Here is a 23,808-nt window from a genome sequence, read left to right on the forward strand (position 1 = left end):
GACTAAACAAACCTCCACTTTCTTCCCGTCATATCATACTAGACTAGTATTTTGCGATAATCCATCTCATCTCTCCTCTAGTCCAAGCTTACGGAAACTCAGATTTCGTCTCTTCCGGGACAGAGGCAGCTCTAGCTTTCCTTTTCTGCGCCTTTTGTCACGTCAGCGCACTTCTCCGTCTCGTCCGTCTACCAACTAATCCTCTTTGGCTGTGGCTGCTTCATTCTGTTCTTGGCCTGGCTTGTTGTTGATGCTCGCGTCTCGTCTCGACATGATCCATCCCCTGCTCGGTTTGGTCTCACCCCTCACATGGATCTCATACCTCACCTCAACAACCAGGTTCTCCTTGTCCGGGAGTTCCCCTCATGCAACCGTCAACTCCGCCAAAACTGTCATGGATCTTTAAACTCGACTCCACCTCGTCCAACCTCTTCTCTGTCTTTTACTACTCTCCTCACCTCTCATATCTTTGAGCTTCCTCTTACTTTTCTTTCTCTATAGTTTCGAGAGCCAACCGACTTCACCAGTTACAATACCAGTTACAATCAATACCAGTCACGACCATTTCACACACCAGATTCCTTCACCTTGTCTTTCCTCACGCTCGAGTAGAACACGGGATAGTTCATGTTTGACGGCATGGAGGCGTATATGTGCCAGTGAACGATCGTCTTTGCTCGTTGAGGAGCCTCATAAGCTTCCTTCCGAGCACCCATTACTCTCTGCTTCCGATAGCATCTCACGAGCCAGGAGTGCAAACAGTTCAGCCCAATGGGCAATGAACAATCCGCCGAAACCCCTCGCGGGCATCGGAAACTATCCAAGCCACCTCACTGCAGCCAGACAACAGCAGCGGGTCTGCCATACGCTGCTACTGCCGTGACACCCCATTGTGAGCACTTCTCCAACTCGTATCTTGTTGGATCGCTGCCGCCTACTCCCAATAAGGCTTCATCCACGAGGAGGGTGGCGCCTGGGCTCGGTATAGCCATCCCTGTCAGTGACGGTGTTAGTCCTGTGCCAACTCCTACTTGTAGAGAATCCCGACGTGATTCAATGCGACGAAGATCCTCGGTCCAGTCAGAGCAATCTCCTAGGTTGCCAAGCTTCGTCAACAGCTCCAGGGCGAGCTCTATGGCCTGGGATAGTGGCTATCGCACACTCGCCCGCGCTGATAGGTTTGTGAAACGTGTCTATACGTTTTGATAAATAGAGCTGACTGCCTCAAAAATAGCATGCCCGTTGCAGTACCGCGTGGCTCTAGTGGCTACAATACGAGAGCTGCAGAACCCAAATCGCTTCTTGGTGCCAAAGAGAAGCTCCCTAGCGAGCCTATCATCTCCAAATTTAAGACCCATTCTGACGACGCCGGCCAGGATGTAACAGATGACAATAACAACGCCTATCATTCTGCGGGCTCGTCCATCAGCAGAACAAACTCAGACGTTTCTCTCTACATGCCAATGCGCCGCCGCTCCGTCGTTCAAATCCCAGGCGTAGCAACCAGAGCCCACCATTCCAATCCTCCGGTCTCAGCCAAGTCGAGCTTCCGCAAGAGTCTCCCACCAACCCCAAGTCAATCCCGGCGCAATTCAATCGAGTCTGGCATGGCAAGACGTATGTCGATGCCTACCACAATCCCATCCCAGACGCAATCTTCAGGCCGAGCCGTTACGCCAGTCGAAGCCGACTACAAGCAGCTAGGTGGGATGAAATTTGGATCTCTGCGCATTACCAACGGAGCACCGGTGACCTCCCCAGTTCCGGGCAATGTCGTCAAACAACAAGGGGCGTTTGAGTCGGCACTAGCAATCCCTTGTGCGAATTACTTTGATGAGCAAGCCAACAATTCTGCCAATTTGGTGAAGGAAGGATTGAACACGGCAGAGACAAGGTCAATGACAACTGGAAAAATCATCACTCAAGTTCCAAGCTCTGTTGCCGAGCATTCGAGCAACACAGACAAATCTAGAACAGGTCATGGCCAAATGTCTGAGAACGGGAATGCTGTCTCATTTCCCGTTGCTGAGGTTCTGCATCTAAGGGAAGACACAAATTCAAAGCCAGACCCAAAGAAAATGCACTTGGACCTCGAAAACAAAATGCTTAAAGGGTTGACAAGGTCTGACAGTGGATTTATCCCGAGTCCCTCCTCTGAGAAAACGCAGCGGACCGCGTCCCGCAATGACAGTGGCTACAGTTCCAATGTCTCTCTCCGATCATTACCTAGTTTGAGATCTGGCGTCACAGAAAAGAGCACTATGGCTACGGAAAGGCTTGATATGGACGTCTCGGGGATGAGCTCGCCGTCGGATTCAAACTCGACGCGCACTTCTTCTTTGGTCCCTTCGCAGACGCGTAACCGGTTACCCATCCACCTCGAGGTTCCTCTGTCATTAACCGATGATGACGCCTCAACTTGCCCAACAAGTCCGTCAAGCCCGACTAGTAGGCCATTCTCCCCATTCGCTATCGGCAGCCGGATGCGCCTCTCGTCACTGAAGTCGACCCGGAGTTTCGAGCCACGACTATCGAACACCGCGACGGCACCAATCATCCTGTCAAAGGGCGATGATAACGATCAACTGCCTGCTATAACCCCCGATATCACCCGGGGAGGTAGTAAGATCTCCCGCTTCCTCAACGGTTCCCGTAAGAAGGGGTCGTCAAAGAAGGTGGAGGACGTCTCTGTGGTTGAACAGAGTGTTCCGAATAATACCCTGGGTCTTAAGTCCAGATCGCGGCCTAGATCTAGACGATCAACGCTTCGAAATGAGCCGAGCAAAGATACTCTACACACTATCTTGAGTGTGGAGAGCCAGACGGTTAATATTACACCAGAACATGAAGAAGAGAATACAACCAAGAGTGTCGAAAAACTCGCAGTCAAGAAGCCGTCACGACGGCAATCTTGGCGCCGGTCCATCGCTCAGATGTTTGGTTCCCGAAGTGCAGATGTCAGCCCTACAATAAGCTCCTCGCCTGAGTCAACCCCGAGACGTCCTTCAACTGCCATGGAGTTATCGTCTCAGAATTCTGGGCCTGTCTCTGGGACTCGAGCTGCAAGCTCGCGATCCTCTCGCCCGGCGCCCAGGAAAACTGCTAGTAGCTCGGGCAGCTTGCCCTCGCCGACTCGAAAGACCAATACCATGCCTGGCATGCAAGAGCGACGAGATAAGCCCGAGTTGGCTCATCTTCGTACCAATAGCTCAGCACCAAACCTGTCAGCGAGTCGTCGAATGTCGCTTAACACACCTCAGATTGAGTCTCAACAAGGCTCACGAACGAGAGCCTCACCTCCTGTTAGTATGCAAAACAGAAATGCCAAATCTTCTCGAGGTAAACAACAAGGGCACAGACGTTCCATGACCCCTTCTTTCCCCATCAATTCTCGACCTACCGGCAGGCGACTTTCCCTCCCCCAAGACTATGGCCGAACGACACCCCAGAGCCGCCATGTCTCGCACAACCGTACAGAGTCACGCAACTCGAACCAAGGCATGGCTATGAGCCCCGGGAGCAACATGGGTCCCCAATCGGGAATTCCTGTTCAGCAACCCAGAGTTTTGTCATACTCGAGCAACGGTACACAACAAACCGGACCGGCTATCTCGCAATCGAGCCATAATCGTCGAGTATCGGCACCAGCACAGCCGCGTCCGGGGCCCGGTATGCCACGCTCGAGAAGCAACACTACATTAATGCAGATGCAGCAACAAATGGAGCTGCAGCTTCAATACCAACAACAGCAACAACAGCAACAACAACATATCCGTCCCCAATCGTCTCTTCAGGCTTGGGCGCCAATGGATATGTACACTCTCAACCAGCAATTGCAGCAGAACTATATGATGCAAAACCAGGCGATGGTCTATGGAGCATCAAACATGGTTCAGCAGTACCCGAACATCTATGTCACTGGCCCCGTCCCCAATCAGCCGACTCACGGTAGGCAAAGCTCACAGGGTGGTGGAATGTATGCCCAAGACCCTCCATTCCGGGTCCTGCACAGCTATAACTCTCCAGCGTATCGACACGCTCCTATCTGGAGCCAATAGCCGAAATGCTCGCTTTCCGTTTCTTTGCATTCACTGAGATACCATATTTGATGGAAAATATTTATTATTTCATTGGTTCTATGCTCGGCGTTTTATTTGGGTACACGCAGCCTTTCCTAGGGGTATCGGGACTGGCCCACAGCGTCCACACGCATCCACTACACACATTGTCTTTCATTCCAAGAAATTGCATGTGCATTTTATGATCAAAGAAAAAAGTTATCAGACTTGGGGCCGCCTCACCTGTAAGGTGTTGCATATTGTGTTATCTTATTGGCTAATTACCGAAAAGCATGGTCTTGTAGGCAATGTTTTGATTTGAAGCTGCTGGATTTCCTATTTCATAGTGCATCATACTTTGTCAGAGGAGTGTGATCCCGATAATACAACATCACCTAATGTCTATTTTTACTTGCCCCTGCCAAGTGCTTGCAGTGATGTTTATCTGCGTTGAGTTGACAAGAATGCTTCAATTGAATTAGGGTCATGCAAATACGCTCTAGCTTCGAAGCAGCCCAGAAACATCAATTTGGTTCATTTCGGACGCTACTCTTTTGTTGTTGTTCTACGGTATTATAAGAGCATAGACAAATAATTAGGCAAGCAAGGGGATCCGTTTGATTAAGCATTAAGCATCCCCGTGATCGAACACAGCCTCTCGGCGGATCGACAAAGGGTCCAATTGAAGTGACGTGACATTGGTAAAGAAAGACACGTTACCGCCTCATCCTCAATGCATGCACGACAATAATGAGATGAGACCACGAGAGATGATTTGACTGGACAGAGGCTTTTGCACGCTGTGCTGTTTACGAGTCACAACACAAATTAGTAGGTGAGCACGTAGCAATGGCCAAAATGCTAATAGAGATGCAAGATAAATCAGGAGAGAAAGAGATCACAGTTGCAGACCTTGGAATAAAGCTCGCGTCTGACAGCCTTAGTTTTAACACGCAGGAAGATGGAGATGCAATGTTATGCTATATTACTAAATAAAATGAGATTGAGCGATAACCTTGACTCAATGTTGCAAGCAGTGGGTTCCCCTCAGCTATAAGATCTTCTTGGGGGGTATAATGATGACGACGATGGAAGCGGATGAGATGACCAAAAACTGATAAAGAGGCCTTGAGGCTCGAGGACCCGGCAGGACGGAGAGTTTTACTTTTTTACATAGTATGTATCGGCGCTCAGGGGATGGGATATGATTGGATTGGCTTGGAGAAGGTCGGATGCTATTTTTGTTCCTTTTTTAGGGATGTTTTCCCCATCGGCCGGACCACAACAAACTCCCGTCATCCCCAGAAGCCGGCCCCATTTTTTTTAAGCTAATGACCTAATAATGTACTGTGCGTAAGGGACGAACGGGCAAAGTGGGTTTGGTAAGGATCCTTCTTTACGTGATGATTTCGGTAGAGGAGAGTTTTGACAGGGAAGGACTGACGTCGTAGCAACGAACCCTAGGAAGAAAGGGAGTCGGAGAAAGAGGCAGCCGTTCAGTGGGCATCTTGATTGTCAGAGAGGGTATGATGATGAACCGCCAAGTCTTTGATATTTTATGCTGTTACGGATACTACTGATGCACATGGAAATCCGTGTCAAAGACTGTTGATCACCTTTTGTTGACGATGATGACGACGACTCACACTGATCGTGACAGGGGTGCGTGATCCACCAACGACGTCGACATACTTTACTCTGTACGTTTATACCTTGATGCAGTTGACAGGTTTGTGAAGCATTGGGGGGTCTTTTCTGGATCAATGGGCATAAAGCAGAAAGAGTAGTGATTCGAGGGGAAATACTGAATCGATACAGCATCAAAGTGAGAACTTGAGATATTTGATATGTGAGAGAGAGGGTTGGTTATACAAACAGCCACCCACAGCCGTATTGGCTTACGGCTTAGTATGCACTGCATACTATGCAGTAGAGTCTCCTGCCAGTTCGTCCCTGACAGTCACAGGTTCTGTCAATAGTCATGCATGTGAGAAGAAGAAGAAACCTAAAACTTGGCTTCTGATGCATGCAGACCTACCCGTGGAGACGACCGTGCAGTAACAGAAACAATAGATCTTCATCATTTTCCGTGTTGGAGAAACGTCGTCGAATCGCTTGATGACAACTGCCGCAAGGCGAAACATGTAAGCTTTGAAAATGGCTTTCTAAACGAAAGTCTATAATCAGTCAACCTATCCGTAAAAACAAATACTAAATTCACAGCAGACATTTAGGTAACCAGAGCTAACCTATCCCATAGATCGTTTCCAGCTTGGCCGATTCGTAAGTCTCAGCGCGCGGTGTGGCCGCCACAAACGAACTGTTTCGGCTAAGGTTAGTAGTTTGACCTGGTCCTGAGCACCTATTTTAGACAGTTTAAGCTTGTGTTTTTCTTTTCCTGTTCCTTTTCCTTTTCCCGGCGGGTAATGGCAAATAATAGAGGTTATCTGGTAGACAAAATCACTACTACATGGCAAAACAAAAGGGTCTTTTGCGTATTGGACCAGGTTCCAACTGTGTTAGTATTGTTCTTTGTGTTGAAATCCATGTCATGGGGCCAGGAGGTTGGCAGGCGATAAGGGCGGATAGGAGCCCGTCTAGGTCCCCTAAGCACAGCCTCCATCCATCAAAGGCCCCCCGTTCAGTACCACCCCGACCCAGATCCATGCATCTCGACTGCCTGGACTACTGGGCCTGCCAAATACGAGACCCGCTCCGTCCTTCTCCATTCCATTCCATAGGTAAGTTATCTATCTTCCTTTGTTTGCCCAGCCCTTGTCTCTTTATAAGACTCCCACTCACCCTCATCACACGACTCTTGCAATTTTTTTTTTCGTGACTCTTATAGTCGACTTGCATATACAGCCGTCTCTCGCTCACTCGCTGGCTCACCCACTCTCGCTCTTGTTTCTGTCTTTGTCATTTACTTACATATCTTCATCACTTCCCGTCGTTTAGACTAAAGATCCCATCCCACTTCGACGCTTTGTTGGTCGATCTCACTCTCGCTCTCGCAACTCATTTGACGGCCCATAAACCCACTGTCAAATAACCACAGATAAAAACCAGTGTCATCCTCTGAATTGCCAGTACTTCGAATCAGATATTCGCAAACGGCAATTTATTCCCACCTTGATCACGGGCAGCCGATCTCTCAGCTTGGCTGTGTATCCAGTTTGCGCCAGCTGCAAGTTAAGATCGCTATACGCGTTTCTATTTACACTCCTGAATCAGGACAACAATCTTCCCTCGACATTTCAACCGGTCCTATCTGTCTAATCACCATTTTATACGTTCTATCCGACACCCTCCTCAATCGCAGCCGCCAACATGTACGGCACACGGCTTGTCAAGCTGCTGCTAGTAGCTCTCGCTGTCGTCTGCGTTGCCCAGGCATCCTGGATCAACCTCAACAAAATACACCTCAAGGAGCGTCAACTTATGCGAAGAGCAAGCCCTAGTGAAAAGCCCGAGGACGCTCTAGCAAGTGCCACCATACCAATCGATGTGCCCTCGATTTCTCAAGCAGAACCAGATACAGCTGCTCCTACTGACGCAGTAGACTCCAAGTCTGATGAACCTGCCGATACCGCCTCCGACGAACCTACCCAGGCTACCGACGAACCTACCCAGGCTACCGACGAACCTTCAAAGGCATCTGCTACTGATGCCGAGCCTACTGCCGATAAATCCGCAGAGACCACTGCCGCGGATCCTTCTCCCACCGAGGCCGGCCCTACTACTAAAGCTGCTGAGAAGTCTACCGCTGCTGATAGCAAGCCCGCCGAGACTTCTGCTCCATCGCCCACCGAGGCTACCAACGACGCCGAGTCTACTGCCGCTGCTTCTCCCACTGATGAGAATACCGCTGCCGAGTCGACAAAGGCAGTTACTTCGCCTACCACCACTGCCGCCAACAACAGCAAGGACGAAAACGACGACACCAGCAGCACTGCCGCCGTTAGCGATGAGGAGGCCAGCAGCACTGCCGCTGAGAAGGAGACCCAAACAACCGCTAAGCCAGTCACGTCTACACACATCGCTGTAGTTACGAGGACCAACGACAATGGTGATCTTGAGACCATGACCACTACGAGTGTTTCTACCTCGACACCTGGACTCAGCGATGGCGATGATGACGGCAGCTCCTCTGGCATGTCGACCAAGACCCGCAATACTGTCATCGGCGTTGTTGTCGGTATTGGTGGTGCCATTGTCGTCGGTGCTCTTGGTCTCGTAGCCTGGAGGATCTGGGGACGCAAGAAGCACAACGAAGAAGCCGACGGACTCATGGACTTTGACGAATCCAACAGCCGCCCCAACAGCAACGGTCCTTACCACAGTGTTGAGAAGACCGAGTACAACAGTGTTGGTAGCGCCGGTCCTCAGCGTAGCCCATTCGCATCGACGCTTGATACTTACCATCAACCAACGCCTGTAAACGCCTCGTCCAACTTCTAATCATGAGAAGACGGACTTCTTCATCTTTCTCCTTTTTTGTCTTTAGCATGTTTGATAAAAAGCATTATTATTAGTCTATCAACCTGTTCCATCGGTTTAAATGGAAATATTCAGGGTTATCGCGGGCGGCGTTTTCGGACACATATCATTTGGACGGTTCATATAGAAAGTGTTGTACGAATTTGATAATGAAAGTCACGGCTGCAATTGACTGAAGCAGTATCACAACCTCCGTGTTCACATTTTGCATGACTTGGTTCACACGTCCCAACTTCTGAATTGTCTGGAGTGGATATGATTACACATAAATTTGTTCTCTCCCCTTCTCCTTTTCCTTTTCCTTTTCCTTGTCCGCACTCGAGCTCAACGGCGTCATAATGGGTCACCTGTTCTACATCAATATGTATCGAGAAACTCAACTAATAATAATATCAAGAACAATTCGTACGACGTGATCTCATATTGCAATTATTATGTGTGTGTGTTTATATGTTTACATGTTACTTAATAATACTTGATTAACCAGGCGTTGGTGTTCTTCCTTCGCCTGATAACACTATTGTCCGAGTTGAGACTACAATAAGTCCGGGAGTCATGAAGCCCGTGGTTTTCGTCCGCTCGACTGCTGCAAGTTTCCATTGAGACTCTCATGAATATTTTAGACTACTAAGGCATTCACATCATGGTATCTGACCTGGATGTCCTTGGGTAGATATCCTACCCTGTAGCATTGGCAGGTACCTAGTTCACGGACGATGCCATAGTCTGCCACAAAGCAGTTTGTTGTTCTAACAAATACGAGATATATCTCGGAATACTTGTACTCAGCCGTTCTATATTTGGGACTTGGTGGTCACACTTATCAATTTCACTATGAACATTGAGTTCCTCCCCGACGTTCGATTTGCGCAAGTACTGAGGCGGCTGCTGGTTGCGAGACGACTTTGCTTTGTTTCAATACAGAACCGTAGCCCGTAGACCTAAATAATCATAATTGCCGAGAGTACGAGAAGCCCTTGGAATTTGGTAAAGAATGCATACTACGTAGTACCCAAGCTTATGTGACTAGCGGTTGACATCAGTAGTAGAGAGCATGTAAATAGCCGTGTTGCCAATGTAAGAGCCACAAACCCACAATTTCGCATTATGTTTATACACAATCTGGCTATGTTAGAATCATAACCAGGAGTTTCCTTGTAGTGACCAGCCACCGTATAGATGTTGTACTGTTAGGATTGGATGCGGACTACGGAGAAATTGGTCTCTTATTTAGAAGCAAGGCGAACAATCACAATGAAACGATCGGCCCCAAGACAACTAAGCGAACCCCATATCGGTGTCTTATCCAAATAATGTTCAAGATAGGGTACTCTGTAGTCAGATTGACATGATCTTTGAGTTTCGCATAATTAAGTACCTAAACTTAGAAATACCTATAACTCTCCCTCTACAGGTTCTGGATGGAGCTACTGAAGAGGGAAAGCTGCGTGCCTGAGCTAGCATTCCAGACGCAGGAGCAAGGTGGAGGAGGCCCGAGTTAGCTCCAGGTACGGGCGGCCCCGGCGTATTCAAGGGTCCTGTACGGAGTAGGCTGTATATAATAAAGCCAAAGTCGTGGAGCCAAAACCCAAGAAAAGGGCGAGGTGTAAAGACTCCGACTATCGACACGCTGAGAAAGAACGCAACGGCATTGGAGATGAGTAAAGGCTATCAAATCACGCATTCCATGTTGTGATGATAGTGAGTGTTTTGGGATAATATGGTGAGTTGTTCAATCTGAGCGACCTAAAACTCCGGGGAAATGTTCCACGAAGCAAGCCCACATCGCTTATTGGTCTATCCTAGCAAGGATACCTAGGTAGTAGTGTGCATAAAGACATCCCTCGAATCATGGGAGAAATGGGGGAAAATAAACAAATCATCCCTGGCCAGGCCCGCAGAAGTGAAGGAGCTTCAGCATACCTATCGATCGAGAGACTGCAAGTCATGGTAAAACCCCCAATTCAGGCTGGAAATCCGGAGGACACGCAGCAAGTCTGAGCAATCACGTAGAGCTGTGTTGTTAGGCGATGCCAGCGAAGCAACCAGCACTAGGTCGTATCGTGCTGATGTGCGGGTCGAGATCAAAGGGTCTAGAAACGAGAAAATGATAGTGAGTACAACGGGCAGTACGAGATCGTGATGCGGATGTAGGTATCCCCTATCTTTCGTCTTGTTTATTGCTTCGAAATTCTTCCAAGATGCTAGGGGCCCTTGCCGAAATTACGTCGTGCTGATGCGGGTACTCGTAGAATGCGGGTCTCATTACAACATGAACAAGGCGTTTCTTTACAGGCAGGTATTACTCTGTCTGTCTGTCTAGTGTGCGGATATCTTGACGAAGGGATACTAGTTAAGTGCTGTAAAAGCCAGTAAGGTGACCTAGGTTATGACAAGTTCCAGTGGTCAACTGAACAGGAATAATTACTGCCAATCTTTCTGCATCGCAGCGTCACGGGGAGCAAAAATAAAATAAAAATTGGGACAACTCACATGCCCAGAATTGGAAGTGGCTGCCGGCTGGTTAGCAGTTGGCACTGACACTGAGCTAATTCGAGGTACAGCACGTACGAGGCGGTACATCCCAAATGAAGGCATTGAGGTTCCATCTCAACCACTTATTATCGAATGAAGTTCTCATCTAATCTCATCCTATCCTATCCCATCCCATCCCTCCTTCTCGAATAAGACCGACGTCTTCATTTCATTCTCTTCGCTCCGCAACTTCCTTCCTCTCTTCTTGTTTCTCCTCGTCTCTGTCTCGTTGTTATAGACCGTTTGACTCCCCCAACTGGCAATAATTTAATCCCCAGATGAGTCCAACCGCATTGTCTTCATCACCCTGTCTTCTTTTGACCACTCTTTTCCTTTCATGAGACCGTTTCCTTAGGTTCTCGATAGGCACTTTTTTCTGGTATTTCGCGCCCCCCTGGTGGTCCGTTTCCACACCCCGGAAATTTCCCACCTAGGTACGCTGCGCTCGCAGCACAGGCAAACCGTCATTCCGATCGCCCCTTTATTAATAAAGTTGAACAACGCGTCGCGCACCTAAATTATTCCTCGACCGTTAGAAATACCGGCCACGATTTCGGTTTCGCAAAACTGTGTCCCTTCCTCAGGCCTTCGAGATCAGCTTTTCAAATCAAGCGACTGACCTTGAGAGAAAAGGACTGGCTCTATTTGAGACTCAGCTGCAGACGTATCCTTGGTCTGCACTGATCTCCCTGAGTGAGTAAACTGAACCACTTTTCCCTCCTTTTGGTCTTGGACATGTGTGAGCTCGCAGAGCACACATTCGTCTCTAGACGCCACTGCATAACTGACAGCCGCTGACTGAGAGCCACCGAATCAACAGGCTACTGTAAAGACGTATTCTACAACGTCAACAGCTGCTCCTCCTGGTGCATCCGCACAGGACGGTCACGGAGCTTCACCCTCTCGATCCCGCCCTGCCTCACCGGCCTCTCCTGCTCTATCGAATACTTCAACTATTGACGGCGAGGAGGAGATCGAGTCCTCCCCCGTCCTCGTTACTCTTCAAGCTCCTCGACTCCCAGAAAGAGCTCTACAATTTTTGAGGACACCACCTCCCGAGACCACACAATTCGGCACTGCTAGCTGGGGCTCTCCTTATCCCGAATCGGATAGCAACCTTCGCCGTCGGAGCGTGAGTAGTGAAGGCTCAGACGATTCTCCAATTCATCACCTGGACATCGAGACGCCCTTTCTCCGTCCAATTCCTGACCTACTACGATCTCAGTCAGACCCGCAGGGCTCTTCACTGAGTGCCGCCGCCGCCGTCCTTGCAAACCGTGCTCGTCGACCAACCCGTGGCCTTACTGAAGATTGGATCCGCACTCACACCACCGACGATCCCAACGACGAGAGTCGACATTGGTTCAGTGACGGAAGTGGAAGCGAGCACTCTTCGTTGAGCGGCTCCGAACCTGGTTGGCTGGAAGAGGGTGGAATTCGCACTCCACGAGCCACACGAAGAACAAGAGACGTGTCTCGAGAAGGATCTGCGCACCAACCTCGGGCCAGATCTAGTATCGAGACTCTCAGACCAGGGGATTCCCTAAGTCCCAAAACGGGGCAAAACAGCAGTATGGCGACCTCCGAAGCCGCACCAGTAACGCATGATGCGGCGAGCGACAGGTCTGAGGCCGCCCCCACCTCGGAAGTACCTGTCGCAGGAAGTACAAATAAGCGTATCCCCAATGGCACTGCCAATGGGGAACCTGCGCTACCCGCAACACCGAAGAAGGGCACACAGAAGCCACTTCCTAAGGAGCCTGCACCGACACCTCGCTTGAAGAAGAAGGTGCCATGGAGAGGCAAGAATATCATGGTTCTTATTCCTCAGGATACTGGACGAGGAAAGCCTGGTAATGCGCCCATGCCTCTTCGCCAGGATGAGATAGAACGAATGTTTGCGTCTTGGGGAGAGCTCGGATATGATATTTCAGGGTTTGACTTGGAAGTCGAAGGTTATCAAGTAGAAGGTACAGCTGACTCTCAAACTCGAGAGACTTGGCCTGACTTTGATGAAGTGGTCAAAGAGAGGGAACAGCGTAGTTTCAAGGTCACCCTTCCTGATTTGGATGGCTGGAAAAAGTACGAGGCAGATCTTCAAGAGGCCAAACTACGAGCGCTCGGTGTATCTTTTGGCGACGACGAACCTGAGCCCTCACCTGCTATGACAGATCTCAGTCGCCAACCGTCAGCTCAATACCCTCCGCTACCCTTCTCCCCCCCTCTGCCAACATCATCAGCCTCCAGCAACCATGGCATACCTGGATTTCAGCCTGGCCATTTCACAAGACCATCCACAAACAGCCCTGGCCTATCACACGGCGCTTCACCACTTTCTTTTGGCGGCATGCCCGGCAAGTTCAACCCCAGGCAATCTATATCGTTTCCTGCCAACAGCTCGCCCTTCGGTTTCCAACAACCCCCACCAGGGTGGCCGGGCCTTAACCGCCATGATTCACCTTCTCTCATGGGCATGATGTCTCCCCATTCGCCTTACGGAGGACCAGAGAGCCCCGGCATGAATATTCACCACCGTCACCAGTCTTTGCAATATCCTATGATGCCTCACCAGCAGTTCTCGTACTTGCAGCCTGCTCGCAACTCGCCTCGCCTGCAAGAGGTCCGAGAGGACGAGGAAGAAGCCCCCAGCAAGAGCCCATCGATAACACCGGAGCCGTCTCAACAGCAGAACACCGACACTCTACAAGCCGAGATTGATGATGCAGAGTATCACTTGGAAGAGCAGCTTCGTAATGAGTTGGAGCATGAGGATTACAACCCCCAGCCTCAAAATGAGCAGCCCGCAGCCTACCCGGATCCCTTTGTGCCTGCTCAAAGCCACCAAAATTCCAATCAATTCCCCGTCCAGGAACGCTTTGCCAATGAACAGTCCAAACCTCTTGTACTGCATCATCCTCGGCCTCATAGCCGTGGCCATTCATTATCTCAGGGTTACTTCCGTGACCATAATGAGAACAGCGTCACTGCCGATGAGAGCAACCTCACTAAGTTTAGTAGCCTCAATGAAATCCCCGAGTCCCGTAAAACCGATGAGGCTTTTGAGATTGAGACCAACCCCAGCAATCTTGGTACACCCGTCCAGGAGATCGATTTCCCTGGATTCGGCCACCAGAAGAACTTCTCTACAACTAGTAACCCCTGGAACGACTCCGGCTCTGCCAGTAGCGGTAACAAGATGGATCGACGATCTAGCCATGTCAGCAAACCCTCGCTGTCCAAACTTAATGTGCAGGCACCGGAGTTCAAGTTCAACCCTGCAAGCTCTTTTACCCCTGGCCAATTCGACTTTGGTAGCAAGAGTAGCTCTTTCCAACCGGGCGCTAGTAGTTTTGAACCTACTGCTAATGCCTTCGAACCAGCAGCCAGTGCATTCCAGCCTGGCGTAGGTAGTTTCCAACCCGGCTCGAGCAGCTTCCAGCCAGGCGCGAGCAGTTTCCAACCCGGCGCAAGTACTTTCATGCCTAGTGCTAGCACCTTCGAACCAAGCAACTTCCAGACAGCCAACTTTGAACCAGTTGGTTTCCAGCCTTCGGTGTTCCAAGCCGACACTGGCTTTTCTGGTGCAAACATGTTTAGCTCTCCACCTGCGAAGCAACCTTCCCACGTTACGCCGGCCAAGATTAATGTTAATGCGCCGTCTTTCTCACCAGGGGAAAGTGCTTTCAGCTTCTCTACTGCGGGCCCCAAGTTCAATGTTGCTGCGCCTACATTCACACCCAACTCTGATTCCTTCACCAGCCCGGCTAGTCAGGGCAAACATGGCAGCATCTTCGGAAGCATCGACCTCAGCTCTAATGAACTGCAATCGAACAACAAATCGAAGGCGGTACCAATAGTTAGACCATCAAGCCGATCGTCTGCTAGATCGGAGGAGCTCGAGGATCAATACGACGCTGATGGCCGGCCAATTGCTGATGAGAATAGATTCAAACGAGCACGCAGCTCTGCCCCTGATGGTGATGACGTGCCGTTGTTTGCAGAGCAGCCTAGTGAACAAGATGTTTCGCCCCAAGAAACTCAACAAACCGCACAGGATGAGCATCTGCCTGCCGACACATCCATGTCTTCTATGCTCACTTCTGATCAAGTCGATACCAAGGCTACCACCGCTGCTCCATCCGCGGCTCCTTCTGTTGCTTCCGCTACCGAGAACAACTGGAAGCCCTTTGAGTTTGAATCCAATCAGGATATGCAAAACTTCAATGATGCCCGTCCCTTTGGCGAAGAAGACTTCACGCATGGTCACAAGAAGACTTTGTCCGCTAATGCCGACGCTTTCAAACCGGGCGTGAGTTCCTATGGGGAAGCCACGCAGACTGAGCCAGAAGATGAGGTGTCTGATGTTTCCCCTGAGGCTAGTCCCGTACCTGCCCGCGCTACTTCTGGTCTTGGTGCTTCTCGACTCAACACTAATCAGCCTCCTCCAAGGACATCGTCCAAGGGACTCGGCGCTTCTCGTTTCGCCGATCCTGTCAAGCCGGCTAAGGGTCTGGCTTCTTCTAGATTCGCTAAGAGCCCTACCCCTGAGGAGAAGCCTCTCCCACCTGTGCCTGTCGAGGATGACATTGTTGACTCCGTTGAAGAGGAAGAGATGCCCCAGCTTTCAGCTACTGCACTACCTGCTGGTGTTCGCGGCAGTAACGAGCCCACTTTTGAGGAAATTGATGCTGTCATGGATCAATTCTTTGACAACCCCACAATGGGCGTTAACAAAACTCATGAATCTGGTCAGTGGCAGCAGAGCAGCCCAGTTCGTAACTTATCAGCTATTGTCAACTCTTCGCCCTACAAATTGGAGCCTGCAGGCGATAACTATGTCCGCGATGAGGCAAGTTTGACTCCTCGAGAGTACCATGTCCTGTCCGGTAGCTCTGCCCAGCCCATGCCCAGCACTGAGATTGAAGATCCCTTCCTTGATCCTCCTATGGGCAACACAGGTGATGCTGGTGATGGTGATAGCCTGCCAGCTAGCGACTGGGAAGGTGCCTTTACCGAAGATGAGCATGACAAATTGGAAAACCGTGCGCAGTTCTTTGACGGCCGTGTCAATCAAGTCGTCGGTAATCTGTTGGCATCTCGTCTTGAACCTATGGAAAAGACGCTTTTCTCTATCCAACAAGTCCTGGCAACCCGTGCTCGTGGCACACCTTCCTCTCGTCGCGATATGCGCAGCATTTCTGCGGAGCTTCAACAAAGTGACGCCGACGACGAGGATGAGGAGCCTATTTTCCGTCGATCAATGAGCCCTCGCAGGGACCGCCGTCTAGACCAGATCCGAATTGCGGTTATGGAAGGTCTGCAGGCCCAGCAACGCAGCAACCTGGAGGCTTCGCCAGCCCCTCCTTCTGCACAGGCTACCTCAGAAACCCTTCCTGCGGCTATTCTCGAAGCCCTGGAGGAACTCAAGCAACAGTCTAGCAACAACGCTAACCGTGATGATGTTATCAAGAAGATGATCCAGGAGGCTGTTCAAGCTAGCGTACCTGCTGCTGCTAAATCCGAAGAAGCAGAAAACTCAAAGATTACTGAACTTCAGAATAAGATCACCGATCTCGAACAGCGTCTTTACTTTGAGCAGACCAAGGTCGAGAGTGAAGTTTCTGAGCGACGTGCCGCTGAAGATATGGCAGCTGAGCTTGTCCGCAAACTTCAAACAGCCGAAACCCGCATTGAGGTTGAAATCATCAACCGTAGTGTTTTCGATCAGCGTGTCGCTGACCTTGAGGAGAGGCTTCGAGGAGCCGAAGAACTCAGCGAGGAATCGACTCTTGCTTGTCGAGCTGCTGAAGACAAACTCACCGAATCCCGTGTTCACCAAGAGACCGCTGCTGAAGAGGTGGTTCGTCTCCGCGAACTTGTTGAGCAGAGAGATCACAAGCTACGTTCTCTGGAGCAAGCGAACAGTAAGACCTCTATGCGTATCGCCCTTCTAGAGGCTGCCCAGAACAACGCTATCCAGACTCAGCACGAGGCCATTGGCAAGTGTAAGGGTATGGAAGTTGAGCTCAAGGATGTTCGCCAGGACAACCACCACTGGCGTGCCGAAGCTGAGCGTTACGACGAGTCTGCTCGACAGAAGGGTGCCGAGTTGAACCGCGCACTAGAAGACAACCAGCACATGCAGAAGTCTCTGGCCACCCTCACTATCCAGCTTGAGGAGAATGAGCGCATTCGCGAATCTTGGCGCAGCAAGTTTGTCTCTCTTCAAGAAGATATGGGCAGGGCTGCTCGTGAAATTGCCGAAGAAAATGCTCGTCGCATCAAGAAGGACCAGGCCATGCTTGCCAGACAAGAAGTCTTGGATGCTCGACTTCAAGCCGAGGCTAAGACCCGCGAGCGTCTGGAGATCGAGATGGACCGCCTGCAATCAAACGAACGATCCGGTATGCGTGCTAACAACGAGTGCGCTCGTCTGGAAGGTATCATTGGTGAACTGAAGACCGAAAATTACAAGCTTGAGCAGAAGGCTATGCGCTACCAACGTGAGTTCGAGGAGGCCCGTGAATCTGGCCTTAGTGAAGTCAAGAGAACTCGAATGTCCCTGCAAACCGAGATCGACGCCGCCAACAACCAAGTCAACTACATCCGCGAGGAGCTTGAAGAACAGAATTCCAAACTTCGTGCCGAGCTTGACAATGTCAGACTTGAGGTCGACACTGCCAAGGCTCAGAATGAGATGCTTCTTGAGGAGGTTGAGAACACCAAGACGGTCGAGCTCCAGGAACTCACTCGTAAACACCAGAACGAGGTAGAAGATCTGCAAACCCGATACGAGCGACGAGTTCACAATGCCCAGGAGGATGCCCACAAGGCTGAGCAACACCTTCTTGAACGTCTCAGTTTGTCAGCCTCCAAGACTGAGCACCTTCAAGATCGCATTCTCCATCTTGAAGACAAGCTTGAGATTGCAAAGCAGGCCGCTGCAGCCGCCGCACAAGCTGCTAAGTCCGCAGGAGTCGATGTGAACGTTCATGTAGCCCAACCGAGAAGGGCCACGCGTGATCTCGACCCACCCGAAAGAATTTCTCCGCAGGCTCTTCGTGAATCTATCATGGTCCTCCAAGAACAACTCCAGGCTCGAGAACAGCGCATTGAAGAGCTGGAGCAGTCGCTATCTAAGACTGATCCTGAAGCCAGTACCAAAATCACTAAGCGTGATGACGAAATCACTTGGCTGAGAGAGCTCCTTGCCGTCAGACACGAGAACTTGCAAGACATTATCGCAGCCCTTCAAAGCGACTCTTTTGATCGCGACGCAGTCAAGGATGCCGCGATCAGACTTAAGGCAAACCTCCAGATGGAAGAACAGGAGCGAGAGAGGGCTATGAACGGTGGCTCTGCCATCAACCTACCTAACATTGCCCAAACAATTCAGAATGCTACGCCTCGAGTAGCACAAACAATCGGACCTCTGGCGGCTGCTTGGGGCAACTGGCGAAAGGGCAACCGCAGCCAGCCCTCGCTCAGCAGCCTTTCCAGCGTCCTTAGTTCTCCAGCCCCTGGGCGAAGAGCCACTCCCTCGCGCAGCAACTCGACCTCCCAGAACAAGCCTCAGGGTGGCCTCATGACACCTCCCACGTCCAGCATACGACAAGCACCGCCAGTTGATAATAAGCCCCAGCCCACCGCGTTTGCCAGTACTGGACGTCGCTTTCCATCGCAAAGCCACGCCCCTGGCCGAGCACGAGGAGCTTCAAATACTTCACACAGAGCAGAACAAGCCCTCGTCACGCCGCCGCCTGTCGAATCAGAGGATGAGCCTATGACTCCTCCAATGATGCGAACGAGTGGATATGACTCTGATGCACAGCCCGGAGATTTTGACGATAATGATTTCTTCGAGGACTAGTGTAAACAAGGTTTCTCTGCTTTGGTCCAGGAGATGCATATCATGACTTATAATTTATATTTCTTTTGTCAGAAAACCAAAAAAACGGCTGATGCATAAATATTTGCGCTGCACATTATTATAACAGTTTCACCGAGACTGCGAACCTAGAAAGATACCCCCTTTTGGATTCATGTTTATGCCACAGATTGGGATTTGTTTGTCTTTTATTTCCATCAAGTCTTCTTTGCTTTTCATTCTTTCTCTCTGTTAGGAAGCCTGTGTTTCGGAGGGTCATCTTATGAAAGAGCACCGTGAAAGCATATAAGAAAAAGGATAAAAACACAGAAAAAAAAAACGATTGCGGAACAATATGTTTTAATATTTCAGTACTTCCCTCACTGTCGTTTGCATAGCGGTGTGGTAAATGTCATTTCGACGCGACAAAGCATTCAAGACGATTGCTTGTGTACATAATCATAATTTACTCTCAAAAGAACCATAAAATGAGTTATAATGAGTTATTTTCAATTTTTTTGTTTTTTTAAAGAATAGCCTGGCATGCTGTGACAATCAACAATTGAGCATTCGGTGTACATAGGACGTGTCAAAATGGCAAGACATTTTTCTCTTGCTATATTATTTATATCCAGGTATAGCTAAGTAAATCCGCGATGACCCTACTGTCCAAAGTGTATTGTCTATTCTAGTTACTGCTTAGCAACTTCTCTACGGCCCATTTGACAGAAAAGTTACGCAGGTCTGAATAGTGTTGACCCACGCCAACAAATAGGACGGGAACATTGGTTGCGTGAACGAGACTGACAAGAGTGCCAACCATGTCGCCGACAGTATCACACTTGGAGATGATGAACCCGTCTAGTGTGCGGACGGCGCCAAAGGCAGCGTTGAAGTTGCGAGCTTGGGCAACTGAGTCGGTACCGACGAGAGCCTTGCCAATTTGTTAGCAGGTGAACAGCAAACAGTGTGAGAAAGGAGCCACTTACTTCGCCAACCATGAGAATCTTGTCAGGCTGAGCAAACTTGGCAAACTTCTCGAGTGAAGACATGAGACGCTGGTCATTGTGCCGTCTGCCGGCTGTGTCGATAAGGACAACATCATAACCCTCTTGCGCAGCATGGCTCACAGCGTCCTTGGCAACAGTGGCAGCATCCTTACCGTAACCCTTTTGGTAAAGCTCAACGCGACCACCCTCACGGGCCGTCAACTCCTTGAGGTTGCGGACGTGAACTGCAAGTTGTTCAACGGCGCCGGAACGGAAAGTGTCGCCGGCGGCGATGAGAACCTTGTACTTGTTCTGAAGAAGGAAGAAGCAGATTTTGGAAAGGTTGGTGGACTTGCCCACGCCATTGACACCGACGATGGACATGACATAGGGACGGGGCTTGCGGAGAGATGTTACCGAAGGAGAAGTGATAGCATCAATCTCACGGAGAAGATCGAGAGATGACGTGGGGGTGAGCATCTTTGTTAGTGAGGCTTCCATAGCGGCCTGGATCCTGGCGTTGATACCTATTACGTATGTTAGTGTTGGGCTCGTGAGAGGGGGTTTGGTTGAAACATACTCTCGAAACTGCCAGTCTTGACACCAATCAACTCCTTCTCCACACCTTCGCATAGTCGAACAGCAGCCTCTCGGGCTACGTTCTTCTGCAGCAAGTGTTCCTCCATACCCTTCATAGCCTTGTCGAGGTCCTCCTTGGTCAAAGTCTTGCCTCCGACAACGTTACGGAAAAGACCACTGATGGCACTAACACCAGTACCCAGAAGACCAGACTTGGATTGCGACCTTGCCTCTGCTGCCTTCTCTGCTTCTGAGGCCAAGATCTCGTGAACCTCATCACCCAAGTCCTTCAGCACGAACTTGCCCTTTGACGTCGAGCCCCATGTGTTGGAGTCGATCTCGTCTAAGGCGGTTGATCTTCCTTCAGCTTCTGAATCGCTGGTGGCTTGCGCCTTTGTGGAGTAGTCAAGCTGCACATCGTCGTCCTCATCTGCGAAGCCATCGGCGTCCCACTTGCGGCCCTTCTTGGCAGTTGTCTTCTTTCGGGGCGCCTCGTCGCCGGAAGAGGCGGGGGCGGATGTTTGGTTCTTTGCCTTGCGCGCACGTCGCGAGATCTTTGCTATAGGGCCACCCTTTGCGGAGAGTAGGTGGTTGCTTGGTGTGCCGGGTCGCGATCCATTCGGTGTCAAGGCGAGGGTGGACTCGTCGGCTGACAGGGCATCCTGAGGTCCATTGAGATGTCGCCCTCGGTATGTTAGACCTGGCGCAACGGGAGGTTCGTCGCCAGTGGTGGTTGGAATGATTTCCTCTTCCAATGGGATTGCGCCGGCAGTGATGGTGGTTGAGGGGACCTTGGTACTAGTTTGGTCGAGCTCCTCGATTTGCACGTCGAAGTATTCATCGAAGGCATGGCATTCGACGAGGGTAGTGTGCGGCTTCGTTAATTGCTCACCGTAGAGCTTGACGAAGATGGTCTTGATATTGTCGACGAGCTTGTCCACCCATGAGAGATGTAGGAGAGATCGATAGACAGCCTAATGGTGGAAGTGGGGACGTCAGCGCCGAGGATCGGGGGGAAAGAAGCCATCATGACAAGTCAAGTTAAAGTACTCACGACGAAGATGATGCCCAATTCCTTGACAAGAGTCCACTTGAGAGTGTGCTGGTCGCTCTTGTAAGGGGCATTGGTAGAGGCAGATCTCGAGTCGCTGAGGGCAATGGCGCCACTCTTCTCTTCAATAAAGGTATCGGCGATGAAGTTGTTGATGATGGAAGGGTTTATGGGAGTGTATGTGCGCGACCAGACGACGACGCCCGAAGTGGTTAATATTTCGAATGAGTCTAACATTTTGTGTGTTTCTCTTTTCTTGAATCTGAAATGTTGAAGTCGAGAACGTTGATGTTGATGGGAAATTTAAGTACAAATCAAACGGGGAGGTAAAAGATGAGCCAGATGGTAGATGTGGCTACAGTACCTACTCAGCTACTATACAGTAGTAACCCAGATAAGATAAAACCGCCCCAGTGCATTGGATATCAAAATGAGGGACGGGCAGGGATTGGACCCGGACACGCCGCACTGCGCATGGGCCTGGGCCTTCCCCAAGATTCAACCCTAACCGTCAATACTTAACTCAATGAAGTTTGTCTTCTAAAGTACATGGTTATGGTATCGTTGAGCAGTACAATGGTTATGGATACTAAGCACACGATAAAATAAGTAATATCTGTGCTTGATTAAAATGCATTCAATCAATGCACTTACATACAACATGCCCCACTACGTAAAAGAACAATCACGTGTCTTTTGGAGAAACTGAAGGGGCTGACGTCTACCTAAGCTCTAGGTACTAAGGCTGGAGCTCTCCATGATGCTAGCACCCAATCAGAGGGAATCGAACACATTTCCCAGAACTGCTGGTCCAAACCAAACACAACAACAGCTTCATCTCGTCATCCCCAATTCAACCCAACCCACCCAACTTGACGACCCCAGTGCTGCACCGAAAGGGCATCGATAACTCCTCAAACACCCAGTAACTCTCCTTCACTCGCCATGCAACGAGCGGCCTACGCGCAGTCGCCCCCCCTCCACCACCCAGTCCCCCAGCATGTCTCGACTGTCCCTCAACTAAGATCGCCGCCTCCTCCTCCAGGTTCCGCGCAGTCGCAGCAAGGCTACGCTGCTAATACCGGAGGAAACCCATATCAGCAGCAAGGAGGCACCAGCGGCAATGTGTTTGGCGCATATGGTAACTTTATGAACGATCCCACAGCGCAGGTGGCGGCGCAATTCGGCCAGACAGCGTTCAGACATGGCCAGGAGTATGTGGAACAGAACGTGAGTCTTGGAAAAGCATTTACTTGGTAGTGCTACGATACTGACTTGAACAGATAGGTCGATATGTCAACGTCTCCGCCCTGAAACACTACTTCAACGTCTCCAACTCGTATGTCGTCAACAAGCTCTTCCTCGTCCTTTTCCCCTGGAGGCACAAGCCTTGGTCGCGGAAGCAGGCTGTTGGGCAAAATGGACAGGATGGCTGGTACCTACCTCCACGAGACGACATCAACAGTCCCGATATGTACATCCCAGGTGTGTAGCGCAAAGTGATGGTATTTCGAATTGAAAACTAACCACGAGACAGTTATGGCTTTGGTAACATATATCCTTCTCTCAACCTTGATTGCCGGTCTCAACCACCAGTTCCAACCAGAACTTCTCGGAAAGACAGCTACAATCAGTCTTATTGTCGTTATCGTCGAGATCTTTTTCCTCAAGCTTGGATGTTATCTCTTGAGCATCTCTAGCCAATCGCAGCTCCTTGATCTGATCGCCTACTCGGGATACAAGTTCGTTGGAATCATTGTCACTGTCGTCGTCGCTGAGATTCTCAACGGTGGCAAGGGCACTGGTGGTTGGGTCGGCTGGTTGATCTTTTTCTACACCTACCTGGCAAACTCGCTCTTCTTGGTACGTTTCCCAGTCGTTAGACAACACATTTATCCTAACTATCCTTTTAGATGCGATCGCTCAAATACGTCCTTCTCCCCGAGACTGCAGCTGGCGTTAGTGGCGGACCTATGCAGACGGACTCTCGAGCCAAGCGCAGTCAACGCACCAAGTTCCTCTTCATGTACTCCTACTTTGTGCAGCTCTTCTTTATGTGGATTCTCACTAGAGCGTGAACGGTAATTTGGATTTGAGCAAGATAGCTAGTATCAAACATATTCATTCTCAAAGGAGTTTACGAGACCTGGTGGTGTCTGGTGGATACAAAAGTTGAGCTAATAAGGAACGAAGATGGTAATGAGGGACGACTGGTGGGCGTACGATAAC

General features: G+C 50.2%; 5 protein-coding genes across 5 annotated transcripts; 4 read left to right on the forward strand and 1 right to left on the reverse strand.

Annotated features, from left to right (window-relative positions):
- Window positions 1–771: 771 nt before the first annotated feature.
- Window positions 772–4,058, forward strand: FSST1_009136 (uncharacterized protein; the record flags this gene model as incomplete). The annotated part of the gene is made up of 2 exons (XM_083226082.1): window positions 772–1,178; window positions 1,235–4,058. 2 exons carry the CDS (start codon window positions 772–774, stop codon window positions 4,056–4,058), a joined length of 3,231 nt encoding a protein of 1,076 aa, XP_083085097.1.
- Window positions 4,059–7,388: 3,330 nt separating this feature from the next.
- Window positions 7,389–8,519, forward strand: FSST1_009137 (uncharacterized protein; the record flags this gene model as incomplete). Its single annotated transcript, XM_083226083.1, has 1 exon — window positions 7,389–8,519. The coding sequence occupies one exon, from the start codon at window positions 7,389–7,391 to the stop codon at window positions 8,517–8,519; it is 1,131 nt and encodes a 376-aa protein (XP_083085098.1).
- A 2,311-nt stretch (window positions 8,520–10,830) lies between these two features.
- On the forward strand, window positions 10,831–18,963 carry FSST1_009138 (uncharacterized protein; the record flags this gene model as incomplete). Its single annotated transcript, XM_083226085.1, has 3 exons — window positions 10,831–10,857; window positions 11,678–11,786; window positions 11,897–18,963. 3 exons carry the CDS (start codon window positions 10,831–10,833, stop codon window positions 18,961–18,963), a joined length of 7,203 nt encoding a protein of 2,400 aa, XP_083085099.1.
- Window positions 18,964–19,648: 685 nt separating this feature from the next.
- Window positions 19,649–21,816, reverse strand: FSST1_009139 (signal recognition particle receptor subunit alpha; the record flags this gene model as incomplete). The annotated part of the gene is made up of 4 exons (XM_083226086.1): window positions 19,649–19,894; window positions 19,950–20,476; window positions 20,530–21,502; window positions 21,583–21,816. The coding sequence occupies 4 exons, from the start codon at window positions 21,814–21,816 to the stop codon at window positions 19,649–19,651; spliced, it is 1,980 nt and encodes a 659-aa protein (XP_083085100.1).
- A 708-nt stretch (window positions 21,817–22,524) lies between these two features.
- FSST1_009140 (protein transporter YIF1) lies at window positions 22,525–23,657 on the forward strand (the record flags this gene model as incomplete). Its single annotated transcript, XM_083226087.1, has 4 exons — window positions 22,525–22,809; window positions 22,863–23,064; window positions 23,117–23,442; window positions 23,493–23,657. The coding sequence occupies 4 exons, from the start codon at window positions 22,525–22,527 to the stop codon at window positions 23,655–23,657; spliced, it is 978 nt and encodes a 325-aa protein (XP_083085101.1).
- Between the last annotated feature and the right edge of the window lie 151 nt (window positions 23,658–23,808).

The sequence above is a fragment of the Fusarium sambucinum genome, chromosome II, assembly GCF_050947815.1.
Source record: "Fusarium sambucinum isolate potato_lamoka chromosome II, whole genome shotgun sequence".
Taxonomy (NCBI): Eukaryota; Fungi; Ascomycota; class Sordariomycetes; order Hypocreales; family Nectriaceae; genus Fusarium; species Fusarium sambucinum.